The 27,214-nt window shown below is 37.2% G+C and overlaps 4 protein-coding genes and 1 pseudogene across 6 annotated transcripts; all 5 read right to left on the reverse strand.

Annotated features, from left to right (window-relative positions):
- Nucleotides 1-101: 101 nt before the first annotated feature.
- On the reverse strand, nt 102-2,821 carry LOC140809042 (uncharacterized). The gene is made up of 5 exons (XM_073166504.1): nt 2,313-2,821; nt 1,188-1,774; nt 952-1,060; nt 546-866; nt 102-399 (listed from the first exon to the last, which is right to left on the reverse strand). The coding sequence occupies exons 1-5, from the start codon at nt 2,463-2,465 to the stop codon at nt 343-345; spliced, it is 1,227 nt and encodes a 408-aa protein (XP_073022605.1). The 5' UTR covers nt 2,466-2,821; the 3' UTR covers nt 102-342.
- Nucleotides 2,822-2,948: 127 nt separating this feature from the next.
- Nucleotides 2,949-12,402, reverse strand: LOC140809040 (DNA-directed RNA polymerase 1B, mitochondrial-like). 2 transcript variants are annotated; one of them, XR_012113077.1, is made up of 20 exons: nt 11,392-12,402; nt 10,063-10,272; nt 9,855-9,982; nt 9,709-9,775; nt 9,464-9,522; nt 8,111-8,228; nt 7,827-7,940; nt 7,518-7,649; nt 7,019-7,435; nt 6,507-6,557; nt 6,059-6,129; nt 5,840-5,924; nt 5,578-5,730; nt 5,392-5,466; nt 5,199-5,288; nt 5,017-5,064; nt 4,804-4,918; nt 4,587-4,690; nt 4,072-4,512; nt 2,949-3,865 (listed from the first exon to the last, which is right to left on the reverse strand). XR_012113077.1 is itself a non-coding variant. In XM_073166496.1 (19 exons), exons 1-19 carry the CDS (start codon nt 12,172-12,174, stop codon nt 4,402-4,404), a joined length of 2,931 nt encoding a protein of 976 aa, XP_073022597.1. In that variant the 5' UTR covers nt 12,175-12,402; the 3' UTR covers nt 3,883-4,401. The 2 variants fall into 2 exon arrangements, 1 of the variants encoding a protein (XP_073022597.1); XM_073166496.1 differs by lacking the exon at nt 2,949-3,865 and having other exon boundaries at nt 3,883-4,512.
- Nucleotides 12,403-13,052: 650 nt separating this feature from the next.
- LOC140808603 (heat shock protein 90-5, chloroplastic-like) lies at nt 13,053-17,973 on the reverse strand. Its single transcript, XM_073165717.1, is given in 22 exon segments — nt 13,053-13,482; nt 13,580-13,669; nt 13,846-13,951; nt 14,059-14,233; nt 14,398-14,500; nt 14,649-14,903; nt 14,982-15,059; nt 15,147-15,239; nt 15,334-15,474; nt 15,551-15,655; nt 15,753-15,833; nt 15,927-15,971; nt 16,073-16,189; nt 16,287-16,373; nt 16,375-16,431; nt 16,545-16,628; nt 16,740-16,833; nt 16,908-16,957; nt 16,959-17,034; nt 17,112-17,185; nt 17,479-17,545; nt 17,547-17,973. Coding segments are annotated over 22 exon segments (2,385 nt in total). The 5' UTR covers nt 17,747-17,973; the 3' UTR covers nt 13,053-13,275.
- A 300-nt stretch (nt 17,974-18,273) lies between these two features.
- LOC140808604 (small ribosomal subunit protein mL103 (rPPR7)-like) lies at nt 18,274-20,828 on the reverse strand (annotated as a pseudogene).
- A 1,274-nt stretch (nt 20,829-22,102) lies between these two features.
- On the reverse strand, nt 22,103-25,582 carry LOC140808648 (phosphatidylinositol 4-kinase gamma 5-like). 2 transcript variants are annotated; one of them, XM_073165787.1, is made up of 2 exons: nt 25,329-25,582; nt 22,103-24,677 (listed from the first exon to the last, which is right to left on the reverse strand). In XM_073165787.1, the coding sequence occupies exon 2, from the start codon at nt 24,405-24,407 to the stop codon at nt 22,476-22,478; it is 1,932 nt and encodes a 643-aa protein (XP_073021888.1). In that variant the 5' UTR covers nt 24,408-24,677; nt 25,329-25,582; the 3' UTR covers nt 22,103-22,475. The 2 variants fall into 2 exon arrangements, with proteins under 2 accessions (XP_073021888.1, XP_073021887.1); XM_073165786.1 differs by having other exon boundaries at nt 22,103-24,705.
- Nucleotides 25,583-27,214: the final 1,632 nt, after the last annotated feature.

The raw sequence follows: 27,214 nt of genomic DNA on the forward strand, positions 1-27,214 counted from the left end.
TTTTCAGAACATTTTCAAAATTTTCTATGAATCAAAATGAAATTCTACCATCAACATGTGCATTTAATCGGTAATTGGCTTTTTATGGGATAAATAACAGCAGCACAATGTGATTACATATCCATTTTCTGTGATTTAAGTTCTTGAACAATCTGAATTGGGAGCAAGCATGAAAAAAAATCTTAAACAACACAACAACTAAACTTTCGTCCATCACAAGAATACATGGACACGAGTTTCACAAACTGGCAATTACCTATAAAATTCATCGAGGGGAAATTCAAACCATGGATAGACATTGAAGCTCTAGCCAAACTTTCTCTTCTTCTGACAATTGAGGATTCATTTTTCTACACCTTTTATCGATTTTGTCGCCTCAGACTGGCTATCGGGTGGGTTCTGCATAGAAATGAAGCCGCAGTTTTCAGGTCAAAGACTAGTGCTTAAAGCATAAAACATCAGAAGCACAGAAATCCTTTTAGAAGCTTGTTTGATTTAATGGTCATCTCGTGTTATTTGTTATACCTCTTAACCATAACACCTACCTGGATACGAGTGCAGATCTCTATAATTTCAGCCAGTGGTGCCCAGTCGCCGAAGTTTCTCTCAATGAACTGATAAGCTATGCCATTCTTTTCTCTCCCAACTATGAAGAGTCCACCCTTGATCTCCCCTTCACCTTTAAAGTTTTGATCCACTCCAATAGCTTTTGCTCGCTTGTAATTTGCAATGGCTCTCGGATTGAGCAAGAAACCAGAGATGAACTTGTCCTTGAGTAGCTTCCCTCCACCTAAAGCCTTGAAAAACTCTTGTCCCCTGTCAAAGAGCACAACCCCGCCCCAGTATCTAGGCCAGAAATCCTTTACCTGAACCATTTATCTCAATGATTTAGAGCATACATAAATAATCTGCGAAAGGTGGTTAATTATGTCATGTGATCAAAAAGTGTACCTCTGTTTCTATATGCTCATGAAGAACAGCATACAGTTGAACCCCAATAGCATCAAATATTGGTTTCTTGGAATACAGCTGATGGGCTTCAGCTCTACACATAATGCACCTGGTTTCAAAGCATGTGTCAAGACCATGCTCAAGAAAATGTGTGTTCTAGTGATCTTCGACCACCATGTGAGTGCTGTTAATAGGTAGAATGGAGCTGTCAATGCAGTACATTTATCAAAACATACCCAGGCCGGCGGATACAGAGAAGAATAGCTGGTTTCTCACGCCATATTTCAGAAGCCTTCATTGGAGGTGTCTTCGTTTTGATCAAACGCTCAAATCCAATCTTATACTCGGGAGCAAGCCTCTGAACTGAGACATTCTCAATACTCGAATAAGGAGCCACATTTTCCACGATTGGGGGAGGCGACACACAACCGCAAGCTCTAGGTTCTTCAGGCACTGCTGCTACAATTCCCTTAAACATATATCCATCAACATTCTTGAAACTTGCCATAGATTGTTTTGATGCAGAATCATCGACTCCATCGCTATTTTTTCTCATACTGGACAGTTTTCCAGAGCCGACTGTAGAAATCGTGTTTCTTCTTCTTGGTGGAAGGTTATATGATGGTGGCAAAGGATCTGCAGCACAAGCACTGGTGCGGTCTGTGAAACGAGCAGTATGGCCTCGTTTCATACCAAATTGTGCAGAAAGGTCCGCACTACTGAAGCTAAGAATCTCAGGTAGGCATTTTTGTGTGGCCTCTAATTTGTCTCCATATTGCATTAGTGCACGATCATGTAAGTATGACCTAATTTCTAGTGCATTCTTGAGTAGCAGAGATAAAAGTATTCAGAAATCTTGAGTAAGTAAAGGGTGAAATTAGTTAGAGACATACATATCGAAAGCTGTGAAATTTGAATTGTTACATCATTATCCTTTATAGCATAAAAGTGAAAATACAGAAATATATCGATTTATTCATCAGCATAAATGTAGATGTAAAAATAGGGTTCTCCTCAAATGAAAAGAGTTCAAAATTTATGACCAAGTTTTTTTAAAAAAAATATAAATTTCACCTCTCGTCCAAGTTCTTGATCCGTCCTTACTTTATTTGTATTTTATAAATTTTCTGATGCAGAAAGAACCAACAATCAACATGGTAAAATTGTATTTCCTTGGAACATCTTGATCACAATACGCAGGTTTATGTTACATTAATTCTAGCTGAACTTTTCTTGAAGATCTTTGTCATACAAAAAACTTGAGATAATCACCAAAATTTAACTCTGAAAACCTTGATGAAACAGTAGCAATTTTTCTGGAAACAAGGAATCTTGACAAGATTCTGATTAAAAAACTAAACCTTGTGCTGTTGAGTCATGCCAATGTCTTCCATGTCTTCAGAGTTCATCAACTTCAAAGTGGGCACATCATCCCACCCTTCTTCCAACAACCTTGGCAGTAGTTCTTTAAGGCATCCGTTCCCAACGAAATCCTCTACTACAAAAGAAGCCATACTAGACTCCTTCAATACTACAGAGTTCTATAGGTTTCTTTCGAGTTTTCTGGAGTATAGTGAATTTAAAAGAACATATGATTGTATGAGGAAAACTTGACCAAATCGACTAAACCGCGTTGAATGGGAGTAGTTGTTCTTTTTGGCTTGTTTCCGTGTCGTTTGCAACAATGAACAATTATTCCAATCATTATGTCAGAACGGCCGGCAAAACACATTTGGAAGATAACTTGTCAACGTTGATATAAGTCAAGCCCCACTTGCATTTATGTCGATCAAGTACACCGGTTTAATATAAAAACTTATTAATTAATTAATATCGTGGGGATTATTTTAAATACTAATTGAGTCGGTTGAGTTGCGCTGGTCTGAGCTTGGGTGTCCACTTAATTATTCTCCCTCGTTTCCTGTCCCCGCCCCCCACCCCACCCCCCCCCCCTCCCCACCCAGAAGAACAACTGTCTGGGGTACCCCTCGCTGCCCGTTCCACTTCTGCAAAGAACCTGGGCGTGATTTGTCTCCCCACAGAGGAGGCCCTCAACCAACTGCCATATATGAGTTTTCCAATCTCCAACGGGCCGTCTCACAATCCCAAAACGAGTGGCCAATATATCCATGATTATAGCAAAAATCAGGTAGTCTTTCATATGATATAAGAACAATTACATCATCTGCATCCTGATTTATAGAGATTCGTATATGCCTCTACAATGGCTTAGTGATATCAATGCTTACCTTTATGCGTGCATACCGCCCCATGGCAAGGCCATTTTCCCGAGTGTGGACCTCCTCTACAACTCCCACTTTACTGCCCACTTGCTCGAGGAAATCTTTATGCATGAGGACCAACGGTAGGTTGAACATCGGACCCAAATAGACAGATCATCAAAGCTCATCTTATTTGGAGTCTGCATTCCGCGAGGCTCTCGGAATATGGTAAGGTTTCGAAATATAATCCAAGGTCCTCCTGAGATAGCCCGTTTCTATCCTGTTGTGATTTGAAGTCCAAGAGGAACATGTGATTGTGATTTGAAGTCCAAGAGGCACATATTCTCTCCCACAACGCCAATCTCTATATGTTTGCCTGTATCATACAAGGGATTTGTTGCACAAAAGCTTCACGGACGATGAGTTTAGACGAGAAAACCTTTGCTATCAAACAGTTTCCAATGCGTTGTTCTCCGACCGTCAACGCCTCGTCTTCGATGGCTGGGGTTTGTTATTCACAATGCTGCTTGGATAATTTTGAATCCATGACCAAGTCGCGCTGCGCTGCGCTACTTCTTCTGGATCCATAACGACTGAATGCACGTGCAAAGAAGCACCATTCGTAGATTTAGAGATGAAAACCTACACAAAGGTAGGAAATAAACTCCCACTGGTGTCGCCGTCAGTTAACCCTAGGAGTGAAAAAGTCACTCGTGATTATGTTATATAAATCTCGTATGCTATCTGTTATTAATACAATACCTAGAAAAAAATAGAGGCACAAGAAAAAATGAACCATACATTGAATCATACAACAAACATCAGGCCACAGCTACTGGTTCCAAACAATATCAAATCCCATCTTTTTCCATTTGACTGGAAAGATTCAAAAAATTACATGTATATTTGTTGAATTTGAGTTGACAATTCTCGCAGCATACAGAACAGTGCTTCCTTTTCGCCATCTTTCAACCACCGTAAATTTGTATGAGAAACCTTTTGATCGGTGCTTCATACATGAATCCTGGAAGCTCTTAGAAACTTCGTAACTTGAGATTTGCCTATCTTATAAATTCCTTCGAGGAAAACGAGATGGCTCGATTTCCAGTTCTTTTAAGCGAAATATGTACAAGAGCGGGCCGGTCCTGGCTGCAGTTCTACCCAGATGATGGTCACTTGAGGCTCTTTCATATGGGGTGGCAGTAGTCTAAGCAGCAACTTGTTATTCCTAGTTGAAAAAATAGGTCGATTCCAGGACTTCCCTGAGGTCAAAATCTCCCCGTTCGGGTAAAGGAGGGAAGTTTAAATTTGGAAAAGCACGTTCAAAATCCTGCAACAACTGAAAAGAAAGAACAAAGTTCATATAAGCTTGGGGTCTCAAAATGATGATTCATGATACGAAAAAAGGCTTACATTTTCCAAAATTGGTGCCCCATAGAGCTCGACGAACTTCTCCCTGAGAATCTTGCTCATTTTGTCAACATCACATGCATGAGTCCAGTATGAATCATGCACTCCTGAGATAAAAATCAGGGTCAAAGTTATTGACATTACCGCAACAGATATTGAACGAGAAACACGATAACCACCAGAAATTAAATATATAGTAGTAGGAAATAATTTAAAAGACCTGCGAAGTTTAAACCCGCCTCTGAACAGGCAATGGCAGTCATCATCATATGGGAACCGTCGAGAGAGTGAACGAAATTTGGGGGGAAAGCTGTTCTCTGTCGCTTAGGCAACACCTTTGATAATCATGAAAAAATACAGCATGCAACTCAGGACGCTGTTACACAAGCACAGGCTTCTCGATGGGAAATATCAAGAAACATGTGGAACCTACCGAGTCGGTTTCACGTTGCAATGTAAGAACCTGAAGAGAAGTCTTAATCTGCACAGTACAAGAATAAATTCTTAATAATGAATATGTGAAAAACAAGTATCTTCGACATGATCACGTTACATTCAGTTGCTGATGGTGTCTGAAGAACAGCTGCAACAGATAAAAAATGTATGTGAACATACCAGGTGCCTTCCTAATTTGCGGTAAGGCTGCACAACAGGGAGCCCAAGTGGTGTTATCCAACGTACAGGTTCATTCTCCGTGGCTATAATCTGAAAATGATGATTTACTGTGTCGCTTCTTGAATATTAAGTATCTTACTGCTAAAATGCTTTACTAAATAAAATTAATGCTTAAAAAATGTATCAAATGAACCTTGGCACAGTCTCCCAACCAACTCATTATGCTTCGTGCCGCCTCAAACATTTCTCCTAAGGCTGTCAAAGTTGTCTGTTTGAAAATTAAAAGGATGTCAGAACAAAGCCGGATGTACCATAGACCAGTACCATAATTCATACACGCTATTTTATTTGTAAAATAAATTTAGCAGTACTGACTGACTTTTGCAGCATAGCAAGCTGCCGCAAATAATTCTGCATCATCCTCAATAGCACCTCGCTCCTTTAACCTCCTCTTGATTTGTTCACGTGCACCAATATAAGTGACGCCATATACTGATGTCATTACCGTTTGCTTGACTAACTTTCTATCCACCTGTAACATATGAATTTTATTTAGAAGCATATGATAACAAAAATACCATCAACTAAAAGATTATAGGAACAAAAGCATCGAACAATAAGTTAATAAAGCAGCATGGAACCTGGTTGATTAACAGCCTTGCACGCTTAACATTTGGATCAGTTGCAGGGTCTTTTGCCGCATCTCTCTTCATAATATCAAGCACTCTACAATTTTTTATTAGAAATGGAATTCATTAATACAATTTTCAACGGTGCATTCCTTATAAGATAGATTGCTGACATGGGGTTATATTATCATAGAGAAGAAAAAAATGAATAATATTGATACTACTGCTCACCTAGCAGCAATTCCAGAGTAAACATCAGCAGGCTTATCCCCTGTAACAAGATTGACAGCCGCTGCCCCCAACTGAACACAAATAATACCATGTTACAAAATTATGAAACAACTTTTATTATTATCCTTCCAAATGTAATCCTAACGGTATCTATCAAATTTAGGATACGAAATGATGGTTCCAATTTCCAAATCCAGGGGATAGAATCATAATACCTAATATAAAATCAAGTTCAATGATTCCAGAGGCCAAAACTAAATTTGTTTAAAGCAAGGTGAACTTCTATTTAGATCTGTCAGCTTCATACCATTTATTTATATGTTGGCCATTGCCCAGAAATAAAGGTGTCATGGGGAATAGGCAAGGAGTGCCAATGATTATATATAAGATCAGCAGCCGCCATATACACTGAAGCAAGATTGGATAAATACTCGATGAGGTATATTACCTTGTCTCTTCCAAGGGCAGCGTAATGTTGCAAGCCATTACATGAACCATCCTTGAGAATTAAATTAGAAACAAAGCATCGACAATCAGTGTCAACAAGTAATTAGCATTTATAACACAAACAAGCATACTAAAATAAATATCTCGCTGAAAATGATGGTTATATTTTCCAATAAATGGCCTAAAATAAGGTTTCCCAGCAGAATGGTGGTGCAACACCAAGCTTATGAAAGAAAAAATAATTAAGAATAAAGTGAACTAAATTCTTCAGCATAAGGTACTAGATATAGTTGAAAAATTGAATAAAATGCTCAAAGCACATGAGGAATACGTATCAGGTTACTTGCATTTCCACTCAAGAGTTTCACTCCGCTCCTCACAAACACTCTTGCATAAATCACGGGTAGAAAGTAAATAAGTTAAACAAGCCAGACTATAGTTCCAGATACACTTGGTCGACACATTTATGGCATGGATTCGATGATCAAATCTTTAATTCGATTGACTTGTTACCTGGTGTACTGGCATATGAGATAAAGTAGTCTCAGGGTATGGACTTCTTAATGCTTCAGATATGTTCATGCATGTAGCCAAACATTGGAAAGGATCCTCCGCACCTAACCACCAGCGCTTCCCTTCAAGAGGCCGGTCTGCAGAATCAAAAATATCCTCCAAATGGTTTTCAGCAAAAGATATCCGGCCGTCATAAGATAATTTGTCGACTCCACCTCCATATAAATTAGCTAAATGTACTTTTAACCAGCGTATCCCCGACTTTCCAAGCGGGCGTCCTTCTGCAAATTCTAGAATTCCTCGGCATAAATCAGAGCCGAGATGATTCAGGTATGGGTGCATGGGATATGCACGTCCTCTGAAATCTAAATTGTGAGGATAGTAAAATCCATCTTCATCCTTCATTTTTCTAGCCACCTGTTCTATCAAATGACAATTAGTTTATACTCAATTAACAACATTTCAAAAGCCAATGAAAATGTAAAAGGTAGCATCTTACGGCAAGTTTAAGTTCTATTTCGCATCGCTGTGCATGCCTCTCTCTGTTCTCTTTTTTCACAGCTTTAACTTTCCACTTCCACTTCTTCATCGCTACCTCATTTTCTGTATCTGGTTCCTCTGGCAAAGGAACCTGAATGGACGTTATTTGAAGTATTAAGCATGAGAAATTTATTGACGTCGTCCTTATGATATGTTTAAAGATATTAGTAGCATCGAGAAAAACAAATCATGAACAAAATGAAAGAAGATCCGAAAAAAAAGACAGGAAATATTGGAGTCAATTAGAGTTATATTTAAGGTCACTCACATCTTCACGGTCAACCAAGTCAGCAAGCCGGCCTCCATTAGCCCAGATTCTGTCAATAACACTAAGCATTCTTTTATTCACCTTCCACTTGGTAGAGCCAAGTGCATTAAGCGTCTGTAAGAAATGAAAAATTAGTAGAAATAATGTGGTGTCATAAGAAATCAAAATGTTAATATTCATTCGATATGATTGAAAAATGATAGCTAGCATGCTGATCTCCCGATCAGATTATTAAAAAAAATAGTACAAAAAGTATTGAATTGGGAAAGCCGAGGGTACCAAACCTGGAAAATAGGTTCTAACTGCAATTTTGGAGTTCGTTTAATAACATCACGTTGTTGTTTTGCCCCATGGGTGCGCATGATATATGACGGCAGAAACAAATAAGCTCCTCTTTCATACCTATCAATATTTTACCAACCTAATCAACATAGATGCAGTGAGGACCAACAAATACAATTATGCTCATATTAGAAGCAGCTGGTTTCTGCAATACAGAGCCTTACGGCAGATTAATTGAAAAACATGCATGAAGCATCTTTAATGAAAACCAACTTCTTGTAGCCTACTTTCGTTTTTCCGTAGGTGATCTCGACTCTCATATACGACGTTAGGAAGGATTCACAGCACATAAGCCTCCTAAATGCAAATCGTGACATGAAAACGCAGTTAAAATGTCACATGAGATTGTTAATAAGATATTCTTGGCAAATAAATATATAGCTCTAGTCACATCATAAAATTTAGACCAGTGATGGCCCCAATGAGTGGAAGGCGGAAAGAATTTTGATAAATAATATCGACATTCATGTACATTTGGCTATAACAAGTTCATATTTTACATTCTACAAGAATACAGAGAGGTATTGCCACAAACCAAACTCCACTGATGTTAAATCTGTAATTTTATACTTATATTTGCAATGAAGACATAGTTTTCAATGTCTGGTTTTAGTTTGTCAACCGTGATACAAGGGGACAAAATTAACCGTTCAATCTTCAAAACTTTATTGGAACAGAGCTTACACATAAGATCCTATTAGATCAGTGAATTTAACATGGTACATTTGAATTAGATTATAGATAAAAATAATGTCCATCTATTAACGTCCATTGACCAGACAGAGTTAATAAGTTAAGTTTAAAAATGTTTCCTCGGTTTCCCCTCATCAAAAGATAAAAAGATCGTATCATCATACCCCAGGACACAAAACCCAGTACAACAGAGCTGAATTTCCACGAAATTAGTAACATATAATAAAAAAGAAAACAAAAGGAAAGCGCGTACATTAGCAAAAAGTTTATAACTCTATTTAAAAATTAAAAATCAAGTAGCTTGCAAAATACTATCCAGAAGGTGTTGAGAATATATATTTAAGGCTAAAATAAAAGGTGAGATAAACTAAGATAATGACTTATTGAAAATGTCTATTTATCATCTTCATTAGGGGACCTACTCAATGCTCTAGTCTACTCGCTCTAATTTATGGAACTCTGACTCTCGAAGTTGATCTTTCTTGATGATCTTAAAATCCCCAAAATTTTACGGAAAAAACAAACACAAAAGACAGGGAGAAACACTTTTATTTAGAATTCTAAATATAAAAACTAATGAAAAAGAGGAAAGAATATCCCACCCCGTCCAATTCAATGGAGGAACCAACATTGGCATATATGGAATCACCATGTGCCTCGCCTGCATAAAATAAATTAAAACTAGATAATTATGGCTATCAAAATCACCAGTGTGTGATCCATAAATTCATAAAAAGATAATAAGAGAGAATATATGTTCCTCAGGAAAAAGTTCCAATTTGTAACACATTCACGTATTATATTGGAAGAAATATAAAACATGGAAGGTGTGAGTAGTTGTGATTACAGTTTTCTCCAGGCCTTTGTGAACTAGCGGGTCACACTCAATCACCCCATATCTCCTAAGGCCTTTCCTATAAATCATAACCAGTCAGTGTCATTCAAAGTGGACAAATTTGTACCTCCAGAGTGACAACATATCGTTTTACTCACTGTGTTTCTACAGATCTGAGAGTGTGCACAAATGCAGGTCGAATATCAGGAGGTCCATCTTCAAATTGATCAACCGGAGGTTGAATGTAGGCTGTTTCCATCAATATCTGAATCAACCGGCAGCCAACCTGTAAGATAAAGCATTACTTCATGGACAATTCTACTTCCAAGCAACATGTAGAAGTCGTCCTGTTGGTATCTCAGCTACCTTTACATGATTATCCTGGCCCCAGGGCTTAAAATCATCTTGTTGCTTCACAATTTTTCTAACTTGCTGCACTCTTTGTTTCTTCATCAACATTGTAACCTTTTTTCTAAGTTTCACTTGTTCATTTACTGCATTATCAGGATCTTCTCCAGAAATTCTATTTAGTGCATTTTTTCTCTTGGAACTCTCTAAAAACTTGTGTATCCTGGCCTGATCAACAAACAATAGTGATTATTGAACATTTACGTGAAACATACACATAGAGGCTACAAAAGTTTCTTTATTTTCATATAGAAAGTAGAATTTAATGATATAATCTGGTTTGAGTATAATACGGGCTAAAGGAAAAAATTCAGCAAATATGACGAGCACATATACTTTATATACGAAGTTAAACTCAAAAATTTGTCTATATTTTGATCCAAAGGGAAATATGGCATCGAAAAGTCATCAAAGAAATACATCACTTGGAAATTTCAGCTATTTTGAGAACATCACTGCAGCATGACCAAAGAATATTGAGATCCTTGAATCCATTGAAAATTCAGCAAGAATTTACATGCAATGACTTCGAGCATACAAGAATGCAATACTTCGAGCATACAAGAATGCAATGCTAAATATCTGACCCCTAAACAATTGACATCGTATTAGACCACTCTCCCGATGATTATCAGTCAAAAGAAAGATACGAGTTTTCTGTAACCCCCCAAAGCAAATGCAAAAATCTCATCAGCCAGAACATGAAAATCTAAAGCTAACTCAAGTACAGAAACAATTTCAATAGAATCCACCGGAAACTCTATACAACACTATTCAATGATAGCCTACAGTAGACAAGTAAAATGATATCCATGAACATGATTCTAAATAACAAACAACGACCAGAGAAAGCAGAAAAATTCCTCATCAAGAAATCAGAAATTCCATAATAACTATTTTTTCCGTATAATTAATCTCTCGCTCTGGATCTCTGCCATACTTTTCAGCTTCAAGGCACCTGACTGACCATTTTCGTACGCTTCAGTTTAGATGAACAAAGCATGTTTCAAAATCCGTACACAAGTTAAAACAATTAAAACAGAAAACAAATTTTCGTATGCTTCAGTTTTCAAGGCACCTAACTGACCATTTTCGTATGCTTCAGTTTAGATGAACAAAGCATGTTTCAAAATCCGTTAACAAGTTAAAACAATTAAAACAGAAAACAAATCTTATCAATGCTTGATAATAAACAAATAAGAAGCAGTCGTTAAAAATGGATCATTCATATTTCAAGAGACAACACAAGTAAAGTTAAAAATTAAACAATTTTGTGCGCCACCCAACCTCATGTTCAATGGCTTCGCCAATATGACATGCAGCTTGCACTACTCTGGCACTGCCATTCCCTCCTCCAGTCATCAACAATGCCATCAACTTATGCATTGTAATAACTGCCATCATTCCTGCAGGCAAGTGATCAAAATAAGGCGCATACGCACCACGATTCTTCCCATCCTTGCACAAATCCTGCTCAGCAGCAATGGCATCCCTCAATGGCTCAAACCACCCTAAGAACAATGACTTGATGTACGGCAAATTAGGCGCCAATTTTTGCTCACACATGTCCACTAAAAGCTCTTGGTATTCTCTAGCCGCATCTTCCCATGCTTCAGTCTCCATCTTTATTTGCCTCCGCCTAAGAGCGTTATACTTACCTACTCCCATTCCTCCCACCATTTTTTGTTGTTTTTGCTGCGATTCTTTCACATCGATTTCCTTGTTCATCTCCTCGATTAACTCTTGGACTTCGTCGACATCTTCTTCAGAAGTGGAAACTAGAGCCTCAGCAGCACTGCCATAACTCCTAGCGTTTCTACAAAATCCGAACATTTCGCTCGAAATAGCAAGTTTTGGGATGCCCAATTCAGGCTTTCTCCAGAAAATCAATTCTTGAGAGAGACCCATATCATAGTTCCAAATATTTCTGTTAAGAAGAGGTATTGAATTTGCAAGAAAAATAGAATCTTGGGGAAATATTACACCATAACTAGTTTTCGAAGAAGAATGGGATTCGGATAAAATCTTAAACTTTCTTAAGTAAGATCGTTTCGATAAATTTCTCCACATGTTTAGCGAATATTGTCTAAACTAACAAAAATTGAGGAGGAAATACAGAAATTTAATGGAGGTAAAAGAATTATTGAAACGTGACACAGAAAATTCAGAAAAGAAAGATGAATTTAGGTATCTATCAATGAAAATAAAGAAGAACAAACAAGGGGCCTGGAGAGAGACACAAATCAGCCGGGAGTTGGCTGCCATAAACCCTGCTAAAAACCTATGTTAAGTCTTCAATTTTAATATCTAACAAAAAGAAATGTAATTTAATTTTATAAAATAAATAAATAAATAAATAAGTTGAGAGCACAAACGTGCTTGTTTCAGTTTGGTCCTGACGGGTCTACCCGGATGGTGACCCAAATTCCGAGCCTACCTAGGAGCCTAAGCTTTTTTATTTTTTGAACCAAGTAATGTTTTAATTACCGTTAGTAATTCGACTGTCATTTAACTTTTAAACTTATAATAAATTTTCCATCTTATATCATTAAATATAAAATTTTAATCTTATAATTAATTAACCGACATATTTAGTCAATTAAGCCTTACTTGGAATTATATATTCCCATTACAATTTATTTGTTTTACCGGTTTCCAATTTTATAGTTGCAAATTTGTTTTTCTGCTCCTTGGGTTGTTCCTTGATTTATTTTCTGCAGATAGGAGATAACAGAATAGCCTAAAACAAAAACAAGAAATTGCCAAAAATTAACCAATTTACTAACCGGAAATGGGAAGCCAGTTAGACAGACAAAAATGCTTTACTTTCTTAAACTATCATTCTTTTCGTATCAAATACGTACAACAAACCAGTTCACAATATGATTGAATACATAACTTCACTAAAACCATCTAACTTGAATAGTTAACAAATAAATAAAGCTAAATTCAAAAAACCCAAGACTCCTGTAATATAGCAAAATTGCTAAGTTGGGAATAAAACAACTCTAGTCATACTTCTCATAAAAATGCATAACCATTGGTCCATTACAAATTTCCATTTGCCCTTAAAGTGTTGTGCTACCAATCTCCACCCTCAAAACTCTATTAATTTATAACACTCGTAAGAGAGAAAAACGTATGGCAAGCATGAATTAAAAGCTAATTCAATCAATCATTCCAAGGATCATTCTCAGTCCTAACTTCCGAAGGCTCGACCACTTCTGTTTCAACAGCACCAGAGGAGCCCACATCAGCCCCTGAGATGTCGTCTTCAGTGGCCTCAGCACTATCATCCTCAAGTCGACCCCATCTTCCACCAAGTGCCATGCTCATCATCTCATAAATCTTGTTTCCAAGCTCAGCCGGACTATCAGGCTGCCATATTCAACATAGTATTTTAAGAAAACGTGTCTCAGAAACGCCACCAGAAGATAAAAGGATAAAGAGTGCCCAAAAGATCTTTAGAGCTTACTGTGAATCCACTGGAAATAAGTGCCGTATCATATAGGAGCTCTATGGCCCTTTTTGCATCGGTGCTGTCAGGTGCATTCTTGCATGCAGCCTGCAAATAAAGGCAGGAATAAATTGGGTATAATATAATTTAGAGGTAGATGTTAGAAATGTCAAAATCTTTATAGTAACTTCTAAGCACTTTTTATTTGTACTTTAACTGAAAGGGATTAAAAACATAAATGCCAAAAGGATTAAATAATAGTGAACAAAAGCCAGAAATCATACATTGAGATCTTTGATGATAGGGTGATCAGGATTGATTTCCAATATTCTTCTTCCCCTCATGAATTCCAGGCTCGAGGTGTCTCCGAGTGTCTGAGCTCGCATTAATCTATTTCAAGAACATCAAAACAAAGAATGGCTAACTAATATTACAGAAACAAGAAATAATGACCAATTTTTTCATAGAACGATCTTATTTGTTGCTATATCACATACCTTTCCATATTTGCAGACCACCCAAACTTGCCGGAAACAAGCACACATGGTGATGAGCTTAAGCGCTTTGAGACTTGCACTTTAGCCACTGTATCACCAAGCTGTTGTTTTATCCAGTCACACAGAAGATTATATTCCTGCTTGGTTTCTCTTTTTTCCACCTCATCCTCATCACCTGTCATTCAAGTACAATTTTACAGCTCAAACGCACAAAACATCGTCCTTCCAGCATGTACCCAATAAACAACAAAGACAAACCACACGGCTTTCGTTTATTCTACTATTCTTCTCAAATTTTGCTTTTATGCTTTAAACCTTTAAAGACTCGGAGATTCTAACCAAGCTCTAGATCTTCCTTGCTAATGTCAACAAATTTCTTTTCCTTGTATGTCTGTAAATTCTGGATTGCAACCTCGTCAATTGGCTCAATCAAATAAAGCACCTGCCAATCAAGAGCCCCATAATACCATCAAACATGAAAATTTCCATCACGTAAAAGTAAATAAACAAACACATCATCAAAATAGAAAGACCCCTCTTCATTATAAGAACTAGATCAAGACAACTGTTGCCCAAGTTAAAGTGCATACCTCGATGCCTTTCTGGACCAATTTTTCAACGAAAGGTGCAGTCTTGGCACTTTTTAAGCTATCTGTTGCCAAGTAATAGATGGCTTTCTGGTTTTCACTCATGTTCTCCACATAATCATCCAAGCTTATCAGCTCTTCCTCGCTCTTGGAAGAGAAAAATCTCAATAATGGTGTCAAACGTTTGTGATTACCCGAGTCTTCAATGCATCCCAACTTCATAAACTTACCAAAATTTTCCCAGAATTTTTTATAATCCTATATTTAACCAACCAACCGCAGTGTCAAAAATGTAATTTGCATGATGAGGAAAAGTATTTATAACCAGAAACTGACCTCTTTGTTATCACTTTCAGAAAGATCCTGAATCATGTCAAATGTCTTCCTCACCAGCCTCTTTCTCATTATTCTTACCTAAATAATTGAATAACAAGAATAAACATTAGAAAACATTTTGCAACCTTGATATAAGAAGGTGACCAAAAGAAATTAATCACTTACAATCCTGCTCTCTTGAAGGATCTCTCTTGAAACATTAAGAGGAAGGTCATCAGAGTCCACCACACCCTTCACAAAACTCAGGTATCTTGGAAACTGCGATTTGTCAGATTGGTAAAAAAAACTGGAGTAAGAACACACAACTTGTAGCATGAAAATGTCTAATTATTTCAAGGCCAAAATCTCCTACCAGTTCACCATCAAAATCATCTGAAATAAATACACGTTTAACATACAAACGGATATTTTTGGTCTTGGGATTGATAACATCTTCATTATTAAGAGGTGCCATTCCAGGAATATAGAGCACACTCCTAAATTCCACCTCACCCTGCAGAGATTGTGGAGTATAAATAAAAGAAAAACGAAAAAAACTTTACCAGCCCATTCAATAAAATATTGGGTACCTCTGTAGTGAAATGGGTATGAACAAGTGGATCCAAAAATTCATTAAATGTCTTCTTGTAAAATTCTTGATACTGATCCTTTTCAACCTCTTTGGGATTGCGCATCTATATTGTAATCAAAAAGAGGTGCATAAAGCATATTTCTATAGATGTTAAATGCTAGCCATATCATGCATCGTAAAAAATAACAGCTAAGACTCACCCATATAGGTTTTGTTTCATTTGCTAATTCCCAGTCCCAATATTTTTCAGTTACGGTCTTTTTGGTCTTTTTTTTTTCTCCCTGGGTGAAGTAAAAGAGAGAAAATATATGAAAAATCCATTCACTCAAAATAGAGAAGTAATATGTCAAAAGTTTCTTCTAAAAGGCCACTACCTCTGTGCTTCCTTCTCCTTCTTTTGGATCTTCCTCTTCTTCCACCTGCAAAATTTAAAACCGTTGATTAGTGTACAATTATTGAGCTTAAAATCCACTACCATAAATAAGCAACAAAGAGAGAATACCAGACGCAAAAATCATACCTCAACAGTCCTCGACTTTTCTTGCCATGTATAGATGGGGAATGAAACAAATTGTGAGTAATTCTTCACCAAATTCTGGATCTTGGTTGCCTCTGAATATTCATACTTATCATCTTCCTGAGAGGAAAGCATAGCTAAGTTGATTTATTATAAGCGGAATATAATGTGATAATATGCTTGAAGAAAAGTTTGGCATAAAATACAAGGACCATACCCTCAAGTAAAGAGTGACTTGGGTTCCTCGGCCCAGGAATTTCGTGGAATCATTTTCCTCTCTAATTACATAGGAGCTGCTATCAGCCTACAGCTTCCCAAATATATTGCTTATCAGATCTGGGGCTTTTTGTGGTAACAACTACCTGGAAAGAAGGAAAGGAAAGGACCAATTAAAGAGGCAGAATGCCTTGAACACATGAATGAAGAATAACTTATAGTATATATGTGAATTATTTTCAAATGACAGAGAAAACACCTTTTCAGCAACCAGAAATGCAGAATAGAATCCAACTCCAAACTGGCCAATCAAGCTATTATCTGCACCGACATCCTTATTTTCCTATGTAGGATAACTTCAAATATTAAATTTCAAGTAAATGAGCCATGATGCTACATAGCTTGTGTCGGTCAAATCCAAGAGAAATAGAGATGATATAACGAGATTTATTACCTTCAAAACCTTCAAGAATCTAGACGTGCCACTCTGAGCAATAGTCCCAAGACAGTCTATGAGCTCTTCTTTGGTCATTCCAATACCGGTATCCCTACAAGGTGACGACTCCACTAAGCAACTTATTCTATTTAAATAACTAACCATGTAGCAAAAAATAGCACATACGTTATGGTAATAGTTCCATTATCTGGATCAGTTTTGATACGAATCTCAAGGCTCACCAGCATCACCAAGTAAAGAAGGCTCTGTTACGCTTAAAAACCTCAACTTATCAAGTGCATCACTCGCATTGCTGTGTACACAATTGAAGTTAGTCAAACATAGCCCTGGTACAAAAGCACGCGCAACAGACATCCGACATATTCTCACCTTACAAGCTCTCGAAGAAACACTTCCTTGTGGCTATACAGACTGTGAACAATCAAATCCAGTAGTCTACTCACCTGGGAAAAATTCAAACAAGACAAATCGTAAATCTCAATTAAAAAAAAAATACAACTTTCAGCCTACTGAAAAACCACACCAGATTATCCTTTCGTATATAAATGAATACTTAGCTCTTTCATTACAAATCCATAAAGAGATTCGTTCTTTACCACTCAACCACTAAATTATTCACAATTTTCCATTAATTATCATCCCTACTCAGAAAAAAATTGAATTAAATAGGTAACCATGCATATCCCCAAAGGACGTCATGAAACTCAAAGAAAACAAACGAAAATCACAAACCGACCTCAGCCTGGTATTCATGGGTCTCTCCAGAGCTCTCCGAAGCCTCCTTTTCAGCCACAGCAGCCTCAGCATCTCACCACCACTCCGCTCGGTTTCCTCTCCAGTTTCCATTCTAACCCACGTCTTGAAAAGCTGACCCTTAATCCCCTTTGGGGCAAAAAAGCACTTCTCAATAATCCACTATTGCTTTTACGAGTACCCTTCAAAGAAAAAGACGGAAATGCAGCCACCGGAGGAGATGTCAAACTCCTGCTCAACACAGGTGCCATACTCTCAGTTTATATATGTGTGTGTATATATATAAGTCCAGAAAAGAAAATCGGTATCTGTATGTAAATTAAGGCCTTTCTTCCCAAATGAATGAATCACCGGAGTGGGACTTGTAAAAACCCTGCGAGATAGGGTTTCATGGGGAGGTCGGAAGGTTCTGGAATTGGGAAAACCAAAGCCAAGATTATTTGTAGGTTTGGAATTTAGAAGTTTGTGTATGAGAATTGTAAGGCTTAAATCCTGCCATTTCAGCATTTACCATATCCGAGAATTGTAAGGCTTAAATCCTGCCATTTCAGCATTTACCATATCCGATTATATTTAGACGCAAAAGTTTTTTTCTTGTTTTTTTAACGGTCAAAAAAATTGTGGAAGTGTAGCTCCAAAAAAAATTGTGGAGTGTACATTCTAGTCGAAATTTGGTTTCATGAATTAACTTTTGTACAATTCTTTATCGTACATTTTTTTTTTATCGATATTTTTAGACACACTAGATTCTTTTATGAATAGGTCTCCGACTTGATCCATTGATCCTGACCACACATTTTTTAAAAATAATTAAATAAATCCAATCTCCCAAGTTTGTAGGTCAATTACGATCACAATTCCAGGCCAATCTCGTTGACTCGATTAATCAACCCGTTGAGTCCAGTCCAGTCGGATCCAACCCAAACACCATGGCCTGGTCTACCTTTCACACCAAGACTTGCTATCTCATAAAGCAAAGCCAGAGCTTCAGCTATTCGTCCACTTTTACACAAACAGCTTAGTAGCACACAGTATGAGATACGATTCAACTGAAAACCCTTAGATATCATCTCCTCTCGAAGTCTGAGACCGGCTTCAACATTCCCTGTCTGGCAATGTCAACATAATAATATTGTATCGGTCAGAAGACCGGGTTTTGACCCTAAATGCAGCATTCTCTTTGTAACCTTCCAATCCCCATTCATCAGACCAAGTAGACGAAACCCTTTAGAATGTTATAAGTCACTTGATCAGGTTCCAATCCATGGTTCTCCATGTACATTTATAAAGTCTAATGCTTCCTCCACTGAACCCTCAACACAGAGCCCATGAATGAGAATATTATAACTATATGCATCAGGAAGCAATCCATTCTTGCACATTTTGCAGAATAATGATTTTGCAATATCCACGAACCCACCCCAATCTACAGAATCCTGACATAAGAGTATTATACGAAGCAAGACAAGGCTCCCCCTCTTTCCCTTCAAGATTGCATAGGAATGCAATTGCTTCATGAATCAAGCACTGCCTGCATAGCTCATCAAGCACGATTGAATTTGTGTACTCGGTTGGACCACTCCCATTGGCCTTGATTTCATTATAAACATTCCAGATAATATCTGTGTGCCTCAAGTCGTGCAGCAAACTATGGTATGTCATAATCAATGGCTGAATATCTAGGTCCTTCATTCTGGCGACAACAAGAAGGGAATCATAGACCATACCAGATCTGGAATACGCAAGGGCCAGCATATCCCAGACCAGATTATTTGAAACCTGGCACCAAAAAGTATTAAAAAGCACTTCACAAAGTGGGGTTGCAGATTCAAAACCTGACGAAAGCATAATAAATCAGCTAACAGAAAACGTTAGCATCGTGTATATTCTCCAATTTGCATTGAACGAAATTTGACACCCAACAGCAGAACAAAATATATACATAGGAGAAGGCGATGCATCGATACAACTTGCATGCAAACAACATGTTCTTATCCAGATTTATTTAAAATTAGGTCAGAATCAAAGAATGTCTATGGGAGGGTAAATACTTGAATATCTTTCTAAAAACCAAAAGATTTCAAGCTTCATGCTTGTAGTTTGTTACATTTCTAATTTTAAACCATCGGTCCATCATATCAATCAAACCCACACCCCAAGCCAGAGCTAACAGAATGAGAGCATATTTAAATCAAATCAAACCAAACTCTCAATTTTTCCAACAAAAATCAGAATCACTGACACACACACACAAAAGATAATCACATTGAAAATAAGAAAATCTAAAATTCTAGCTCAAAATTCTTCTAATTAATAATTTTTCCTGCAACATCAGATAAAACACATTAAAACTTGTTAAGATTGATTTGAACACAAAATCCGAAAGTTAACACCTAAAGTTTCAAATACTTACCAAGAAATTGCATTTCGAACAGAATTTAAATCATTTATTAAACAATAATCTAAACTCATGAGAACTCAAACTCAAATCAAACACCAATCGGAATGATACCCATGGATGAACCCATCAATATCCGGCCCAAACTCTTGGCCCATCCCAAGCCCAAATGGAAGAAAGGCTCGTCAAGGACCCAGGTATTCTCCTATAAATATCAAGTTTGAGAGTATGATATTAAATTCACTATATTGTTTTCAACAGCACTCTTAGCTGCTCAAAACTCACGTCTGGACTAATGACTTGCTGGAATCGGACACTAAATTTTCCTGTGAGTATCACGGAAGTTTACAGTCAATAATCACACGGAATACTACCCATGTATCACAAACTATCGAGGTTCGTCTATATATAGAACTCCAAAACCATCTTCTCAGTAGAGACAATGATCAGGTGCTCATTACCTTCATCTTGAACCACCTGCAACAAATGGCAGCGAAGCCCACGTAGCCGCTTCTTTTCCGCCAAAAGGTGCGCAACAACTAAACGCGAGCTTCCCGAGTACTTAATCCCGAGCTCATTTTGCAGGAAAAAGAAAAACCCAATCGCATTTTCCGAGTTCTGGAAACTGAATTTGTTCACAATGGCGTCTATTGGAGACGGGCTCAGCTGAAGAACTTCGTTCTTGAGGAAAATGTCGTGCCTGAGGGAGTTGATAAAGAATTTATTACATATGACGTCATTCTCGGGGCACTCCGACAAGTCAGCAACGGCGGAGTTAGCTGAATAGGGGACTTGGGAGAAGATATTCCGGGGAATTAAACGATGCCGTATGGCGGGTGATCGGAACATCGAACATTGTGGTACACAACGGGTGAGGGGTTTGGGACGAAGGGTTTAAGGTTCGTAACCATTTTCCCTTATTTGACCCCTGTTCCAAGGTCAATCCATCGCTTGTACATAATAATAGTTTAATTCACTTTTTTTTTTTACCTAATAATAATAAATTTGGCAAGAAAAAATAAACTACTCTTGTTATATTATATATATAATTGATCAAAAAAATTAAAAAAATCTGATGCATACCACTACCAATATCCACAGTAATTCAGCAATCTAATACTGCTGTAATTAATTTTCTAGATTTTATTTTCTCTTTAGCAAATGTATCTAACTTCATAATAATAAGTAAAATAGGTCAATTTAAAGTCACAAAAACTCTTGTGAGATCATTTCACAGGTCAATTTTGTTAGACGAGTCTACAACTCGATCTGATTCATGAAAAATATTACATTTTATGTTTTTTTAAAAATATTTGTAAATAGGAGTCGAATTAATTCATTTAAGAATCTTGATAAATGAGACATTTTAACAAAAAAAATTAATTATTTAAATAAGTACAAATTGTTTTAACGTTTGGTCAGAAACTGCTATGAGGTTATGATAGATATATCAAGTATTGAAACAAGCAAGTATCTTAAGTTGTTTAAAACATCTTGTATTCTTATATGTAATTTTTTTAACAAAAATTCTAATTTAAAATCCTAAAATATTAAAATTAGATAATAATGTCTCATTTTAAAAATATGCTCCATTCATCCAAATCTTGTTTTCTACGGTTCAAGTTTCAACTTATAAAAGGATCTCGACCAGGCTGCAACTTTAGCGTATGAATATTGCTCAAGTCGCTAAAAATTGGCCAGAGAGAGAATTTGCTAATAGAAGAATTGAAACATTAGAAGATTTAAGTCACACTCAGCATCGTCTATTATAAAATAATTGATCAATTATTAGTTCATGCAAGAAAAAAATTATTAAATTCTCTCACAATACAATGATACAAAATGCTAAAAGCATCATATTCTTGAAATTGGCTCAGACTGTCGATGCCCCCAAGGGGCAATGCTTTTGGATCAAATTTTGGAGGGACATAAAATTGGTGACAAATATCGACATCTGTCAAAGAGCCTCATCAATGAAATTTCCTTTCCATGCTTGCATGGCAATCCTCCACAATGCAAGGGAACTCTCACCTCCAAGGGGTCCATAATCGTGACACAAAAAATTTACTTTATTGTGTGAATTTTAACTTGTGCGTAGTAAAAGAGCATAACCAAGACCTAAACTTTTCAGAAACCTTGGTATCGCCAGATATGGATGAACTCACAAAATCTCGATATTCGAGTTAAAGAGTGGAGAAATTTGACACTATTTAAACATTTCAAATATTCTGCATTTATGAATTCATCGGTCTTCAGAAGTCTCAACTCCAAAACAAACAAGAAGCCAAAGTAATTAAAGCAATTCAGAATTCTGTCTCCACCGAAAATGTGTTCTTGGTTTCGAACTAGTTCAGAACAGACAGCCCTGTGTACACAATCAGATGCCCTTTCTGCGTGATTCCGTTCCACGTTATTTATTCAACAAGTCGAAGACACCAAGTGAAAGAAAACACTATTTACATCGCTCAAAGAAGAGAAGGAAAATAAAATCAATCCCAATAAAGCCATTTCACTAACTAAAAAATATTTACACGATTTTCTCTTCCTGAGAGAAGACTCGGTGTTGCTCAGAACTCGTATTGTCAAAACTGGCAAGACGTTCCAAGTCTCTGTCTCTGCTTCTGACTCACGGTGACCCGTTTTCGCATGACCAATGCAGGGTAAAGAAGCTCCTGGAACTTCTCCAAAAACAGGCCCCATTCTTCCTCGCTCATGTCTGCTAGCTTCACAAAACTAACACTTGCTGGAATCTGCTTGGTCGCACTTCTATGGCCAAACGATGAACTATCAAGATAGCCATGATCGGGCTTAGGTCCTAAGACTTTTGGGAATTTTGGGTTCTTTTTACCTAAATCGGTATATTTCAGTGACATGGACAGATTTAAAATAGATTGGCTTTCTGCTTGGGCTGCAATGCTAACCAATTTTTCGTCCTCGTCTGCTTCATTTTCTTCTTCCTCCTTGATGCATTCCTCGAGTTTATAAAGGCAACTACGACCATTACCACTTCCAAATCCAAGATGAAATGGTGTTCCCGCCCCAAAGTCCTCTGAGGCCAGTTTTGTGGAGAAAGTATGGCTGCCACCGTCTTCACAGTCTATGTCAAACTGAAACTCTCTCTCTTCAAAATTAGCTCTGGCTTTGGGAGGTAACATCTCCTCGGCAATAAGCCTCCTTGCCTTGATGCATATAACCTCCAGCTCACTAGGTTCTTCCTCACCACTACAAAACTCCCTGCTCATCATTTCCCCGATCTCAGCCAGACATAGACCGTATACAGCAGCTTCCTTAAGGAAAATCGTACAAAGGAACAAGATACGCAAACAAGCCTCTCGAATCATGGGAAGCTCACCACGCAGCATTTCTATATCTCGAAGAGGATCAAAATTTTCAATGTAGTCCAGTTCATCATCTGAAAATGGGATTGAAGCCTGAGGCCAATGAATCCACTCAAAATATGGATCTTCTAAACTCTCAGGCAAGCAGAGGCCATGATCAATAGGAACCAGCTCTACCTGACCAAACCCGCCAATGCTATCTAGCTTCCTAACTAAAAGATTACCTGCATGCCTATCCGTATTAAAGATCCTAATGTCTAAAATACCAATTCGGTGCACAGCAGAAACCGGGAAACTTGAGGTTCCATGGTCACTGGCATCAAAATCATGAGGGATGAACTGTTGAAAAGAAGCAATCTTGCTGACAAGATTCTCGTTCCGATGCTTGTTTCCATTGACACCATCGTTGATGTTGAAGATCGAGTGAGTAATCTTCACAAGTGCAGTGGCAGGAACATTTGCGAAATGATCATAGTCAAGAAGATATGCAGCCACTTCTCTGAAACCTGTTTCTCCAATCCGCACAGATCGTTTCAATCCCGGCTGTCCAAGAGCTTTGCCAACAAAGCCCTTAGGATTGTTAGGAGCAAATGGCTCTTCGTCTGTAGGCTTCACGATGGCCACACTATCACCTCTTTTATTTCTGAAATAATATGCTCCTCCAAGCCCACCACACACAGGGATTGGATCAACCCCTTTCTTCATTGCCTTGACAACTTCTTCAACAAGTTGCTTTGTCTTGGCAAACCGATTTGATTGTCCCAATATCTCTATAGGTCCACTAAAATCTCTTGGTTGAATGTTCTTGCCACTGGGTGACAGACAAGGAGTTGATGAGCTTCTGTGCATCAAATTCCTTGTCAGTAAGAGTGGAGAATCCTTACGAATGGAACTAAGGTCGTTCTTAAGAACCATATCGCCAAACGTCAATGAACTTTCCTCGATAGGAAAATTCAGGGCAAGCTGCAACCTCCTTTTCACAGTATGGACATTGTCATTCCGGTCCAATTCCATCCCCAGCACGCAACCTGTCTCTGTCTGAACAAAAACACGTCTCCTTCCGGCCAGTTTCCCTTCCATCCCATTGTTTCCATGGTAATCCCCACTTCCAAGCGGACTCTTGAAAACTGCCACGGCCATTTGAGTTTGAACAGGACTATCCAACTTAGGAGGCATGAAAAGATGAGAAACACCGACTGTGATTCCTTTCACAGCAAGCAACCAAGATGGCGATGTCAGAGAGCTTTCCCCTTGCTCTCAATTGACCGCCAGACTCAGAAGCCGATTGCGATAAAACCACAAATTTAACAGATCCAGCAACAATCATCAATCAGAAACGAGATCTTAGCTACCACCTTCCCTTAATGTTAAACCAGAACAATTTGCAGCACCAACTTATCGCGAGGGGCAAAAAAATTAACAGAATCACTACATCGAGAAAGTCATCTGAAAATTTCAGGTGTCAAGCCAAAATCTGTTCAGTGAAAAAGATCGAGCCAATCAGTCAACTTAAGGCATTTCAACCAAAACTACAATTTAACAAACAAACTAAGACTAAATCAATCATTCGAGAATTATTCACCAAGAAAACAGTTGGTGAGCAAATGTAAAATCACATTAATGTGCTGATCCTGCTAGATATAAAAAACTTGTTGCGTAAAAACTGTCCGAAAGCAAAGATTTAACTCTCTCTCAATACCTAGAGAAAACCACAAACATCCCACAACGTAAAGTCCCATAAAAGACAACAAATCCACTTATTCTTCAACATTATTGAATAATAATAAATGTTTAATAGCAAGTAACAAATTTGTAAATTTAAAAACCAGCTGATACGCGCAATACAGAGTAATTTATTGAACCTTATTCAGCAAATCAATCAATTTCTCAATTCACCAAACACATATTATCGTTTTATGCACTCGTTCTCAGATAATCGATATCCTTGAAAACAGGAAAACTCGATCATATCAAAGTAAACTAAGGAAAAAAAACTCAAAACACAGGTTAGCCCAGACATTTCACTTGAAAAACACTGAACTCAATAAGTAACATAAAAACAGAAAAATCAAAGTAACATCACGAAAATCAACTCACCGGGTGGCCAGATTTGAAAATTAATGGATTTTCCACGTTTTCCGTACAAAAATGTCGAGAAAATTTCCAGGAATCCGAAGGTCGGAATGGCAGAAACACCTGACCGGAGGTTTAATGACTAGGATTCATTCAGGACCCAAGCCACCAAAACCCTCTCTTCTCCGCGACGAGCTTTCTCTCTCTGTATCAATATGATATACGTTGTATCTGTACTTATTGGAACGTTCTCTTTCTCGACAGTAACTAAACTTATACGCTAATTGCGGTTAGTGTAAATCAACCCCGGGTTATGTAATAGGTGACTTATGCGAGGACGAGTCTAGAATATGTGATGATAGCCGTCGGATTCGCTGTAATCAGGGCCGTCACCGAAGTTTGGTGACGTGTCTTGATCAGCGAAGTTGGGTTTAACACTTATAGTTTTTATTATTATTATTATTATTATTATTATTATTATTTACCCCGATAAGGAACGAGGGGCCGGTGTACTTTAGATAATATATTTTTTTATCTCAAATATAATAAAATTTATCGATACGAGAGTTTATTAATTATTATTAAATTATGTGTACATATCTATTTTACAGAAACAACGCGTTTGTATAATTAATTAACTAGTATCTATAAGTTGAGTAGGTCTCATATAAGATCATTTTACGGATCTCAATCTATGAGACGGATCAATCATACTCATATTCACAATAAAAAATAATACTCTTAGCATAAAAAGTAATAATTTTTCATGAATTATTTAAATAAAGATCCGTCTCACAAAATACGACCCATGAGACCATCTCATATAAATTTTTTTCTTGTAAATTAGGGTTTAATGTGTGGGGGTTGAGATTTACGTACGGTACGAGTTTTTGGGGTGGGTTTATGTGTCTCTTTTGACGTGCTACTAGGCCCCACCTCATGGGGTGTGTGTGGGGCCAGGATGTTTGGTATACCGTGTACTCAAGAAAATCAACAAGAATTTCAATGGTCAAGGGTGTTTTTGGACTTTTTGCTGGGACTTTGGTTTACTTTTTATCAAATCAATAATTTAGTGGGATGCGACGATTGATTTGCAATGATAAACTTTGAGGATCTTAATGCATGTATAGAATTATAATTTACGTGTTACTGTCTACAAATAATATATTATTGATATTAAAGATAAAAATTGTGTATTTAAATATGTTTAGATTGACAAAATTCAAATGAAATTCAAACTCAGTATTCATATATCAATCAATTTCAATAATAATTATCGTGAATTTCAAATTCAAACTTAATCTCTTCCGGTAGACATATTATATAAATAAATAAATGCAACAATGTCATAGTCAATTAAAGATAGAATGAGTCTCATGTGAGACCGTCTCACGGGTCATAATCTGTGAGACGGGTCAACCCTACCCATATTCACAATAAAAATTAATACTCTTAGCATAAAAAGTAATACTTTTTCATGGGTGACCCAAATAAGAGATCCGTCTCACAAATATGACCCGTGAGACCGTCTCACATAAGTTTTTGCCTTAAAAATAACACTCCGTCTTTTTTGTCCACGACTCGGTTTGGATAAAGTTCATAGATAAACACACATGTCTCGATCACTAGCATTTTGTTCCATAGAAAACTGAAAGCACGAGCAATGACCCCCCACAATTATTAAGATATTATATTGAAAAAAATGATGTATGATTGTATTGTAAAAGTAGATTATATTTTATTTTTCACAAAAAAAGTAGATATTTTCAAAAAAGTAGATATTTTCCATTGTAAGTGCCATCATCTATGTCACAAATCCATATTAGTTGAAAAGTATTTTACAGTTTTGAAATATATTATGTTAAATTTAATAAAAATAATAGAGTATTTTTGGGAATAGTGAAGAATTA

The sequence above is a fragment of the Primulina eburnea genome, chromosome 13 (genome assembly GCF_022965805.1).
Source record: "Primulina eburnea isolate SZY01 chromosome 13, ASM2296580v1, whole genome shotgun sequence".
Lineage (NCBI taxonomy): Eukaryota > Viridiplantae > Streptophyta > Magnoliopsida > Lamiales > Gesneriaceae > Primulina > Primulina eburnea.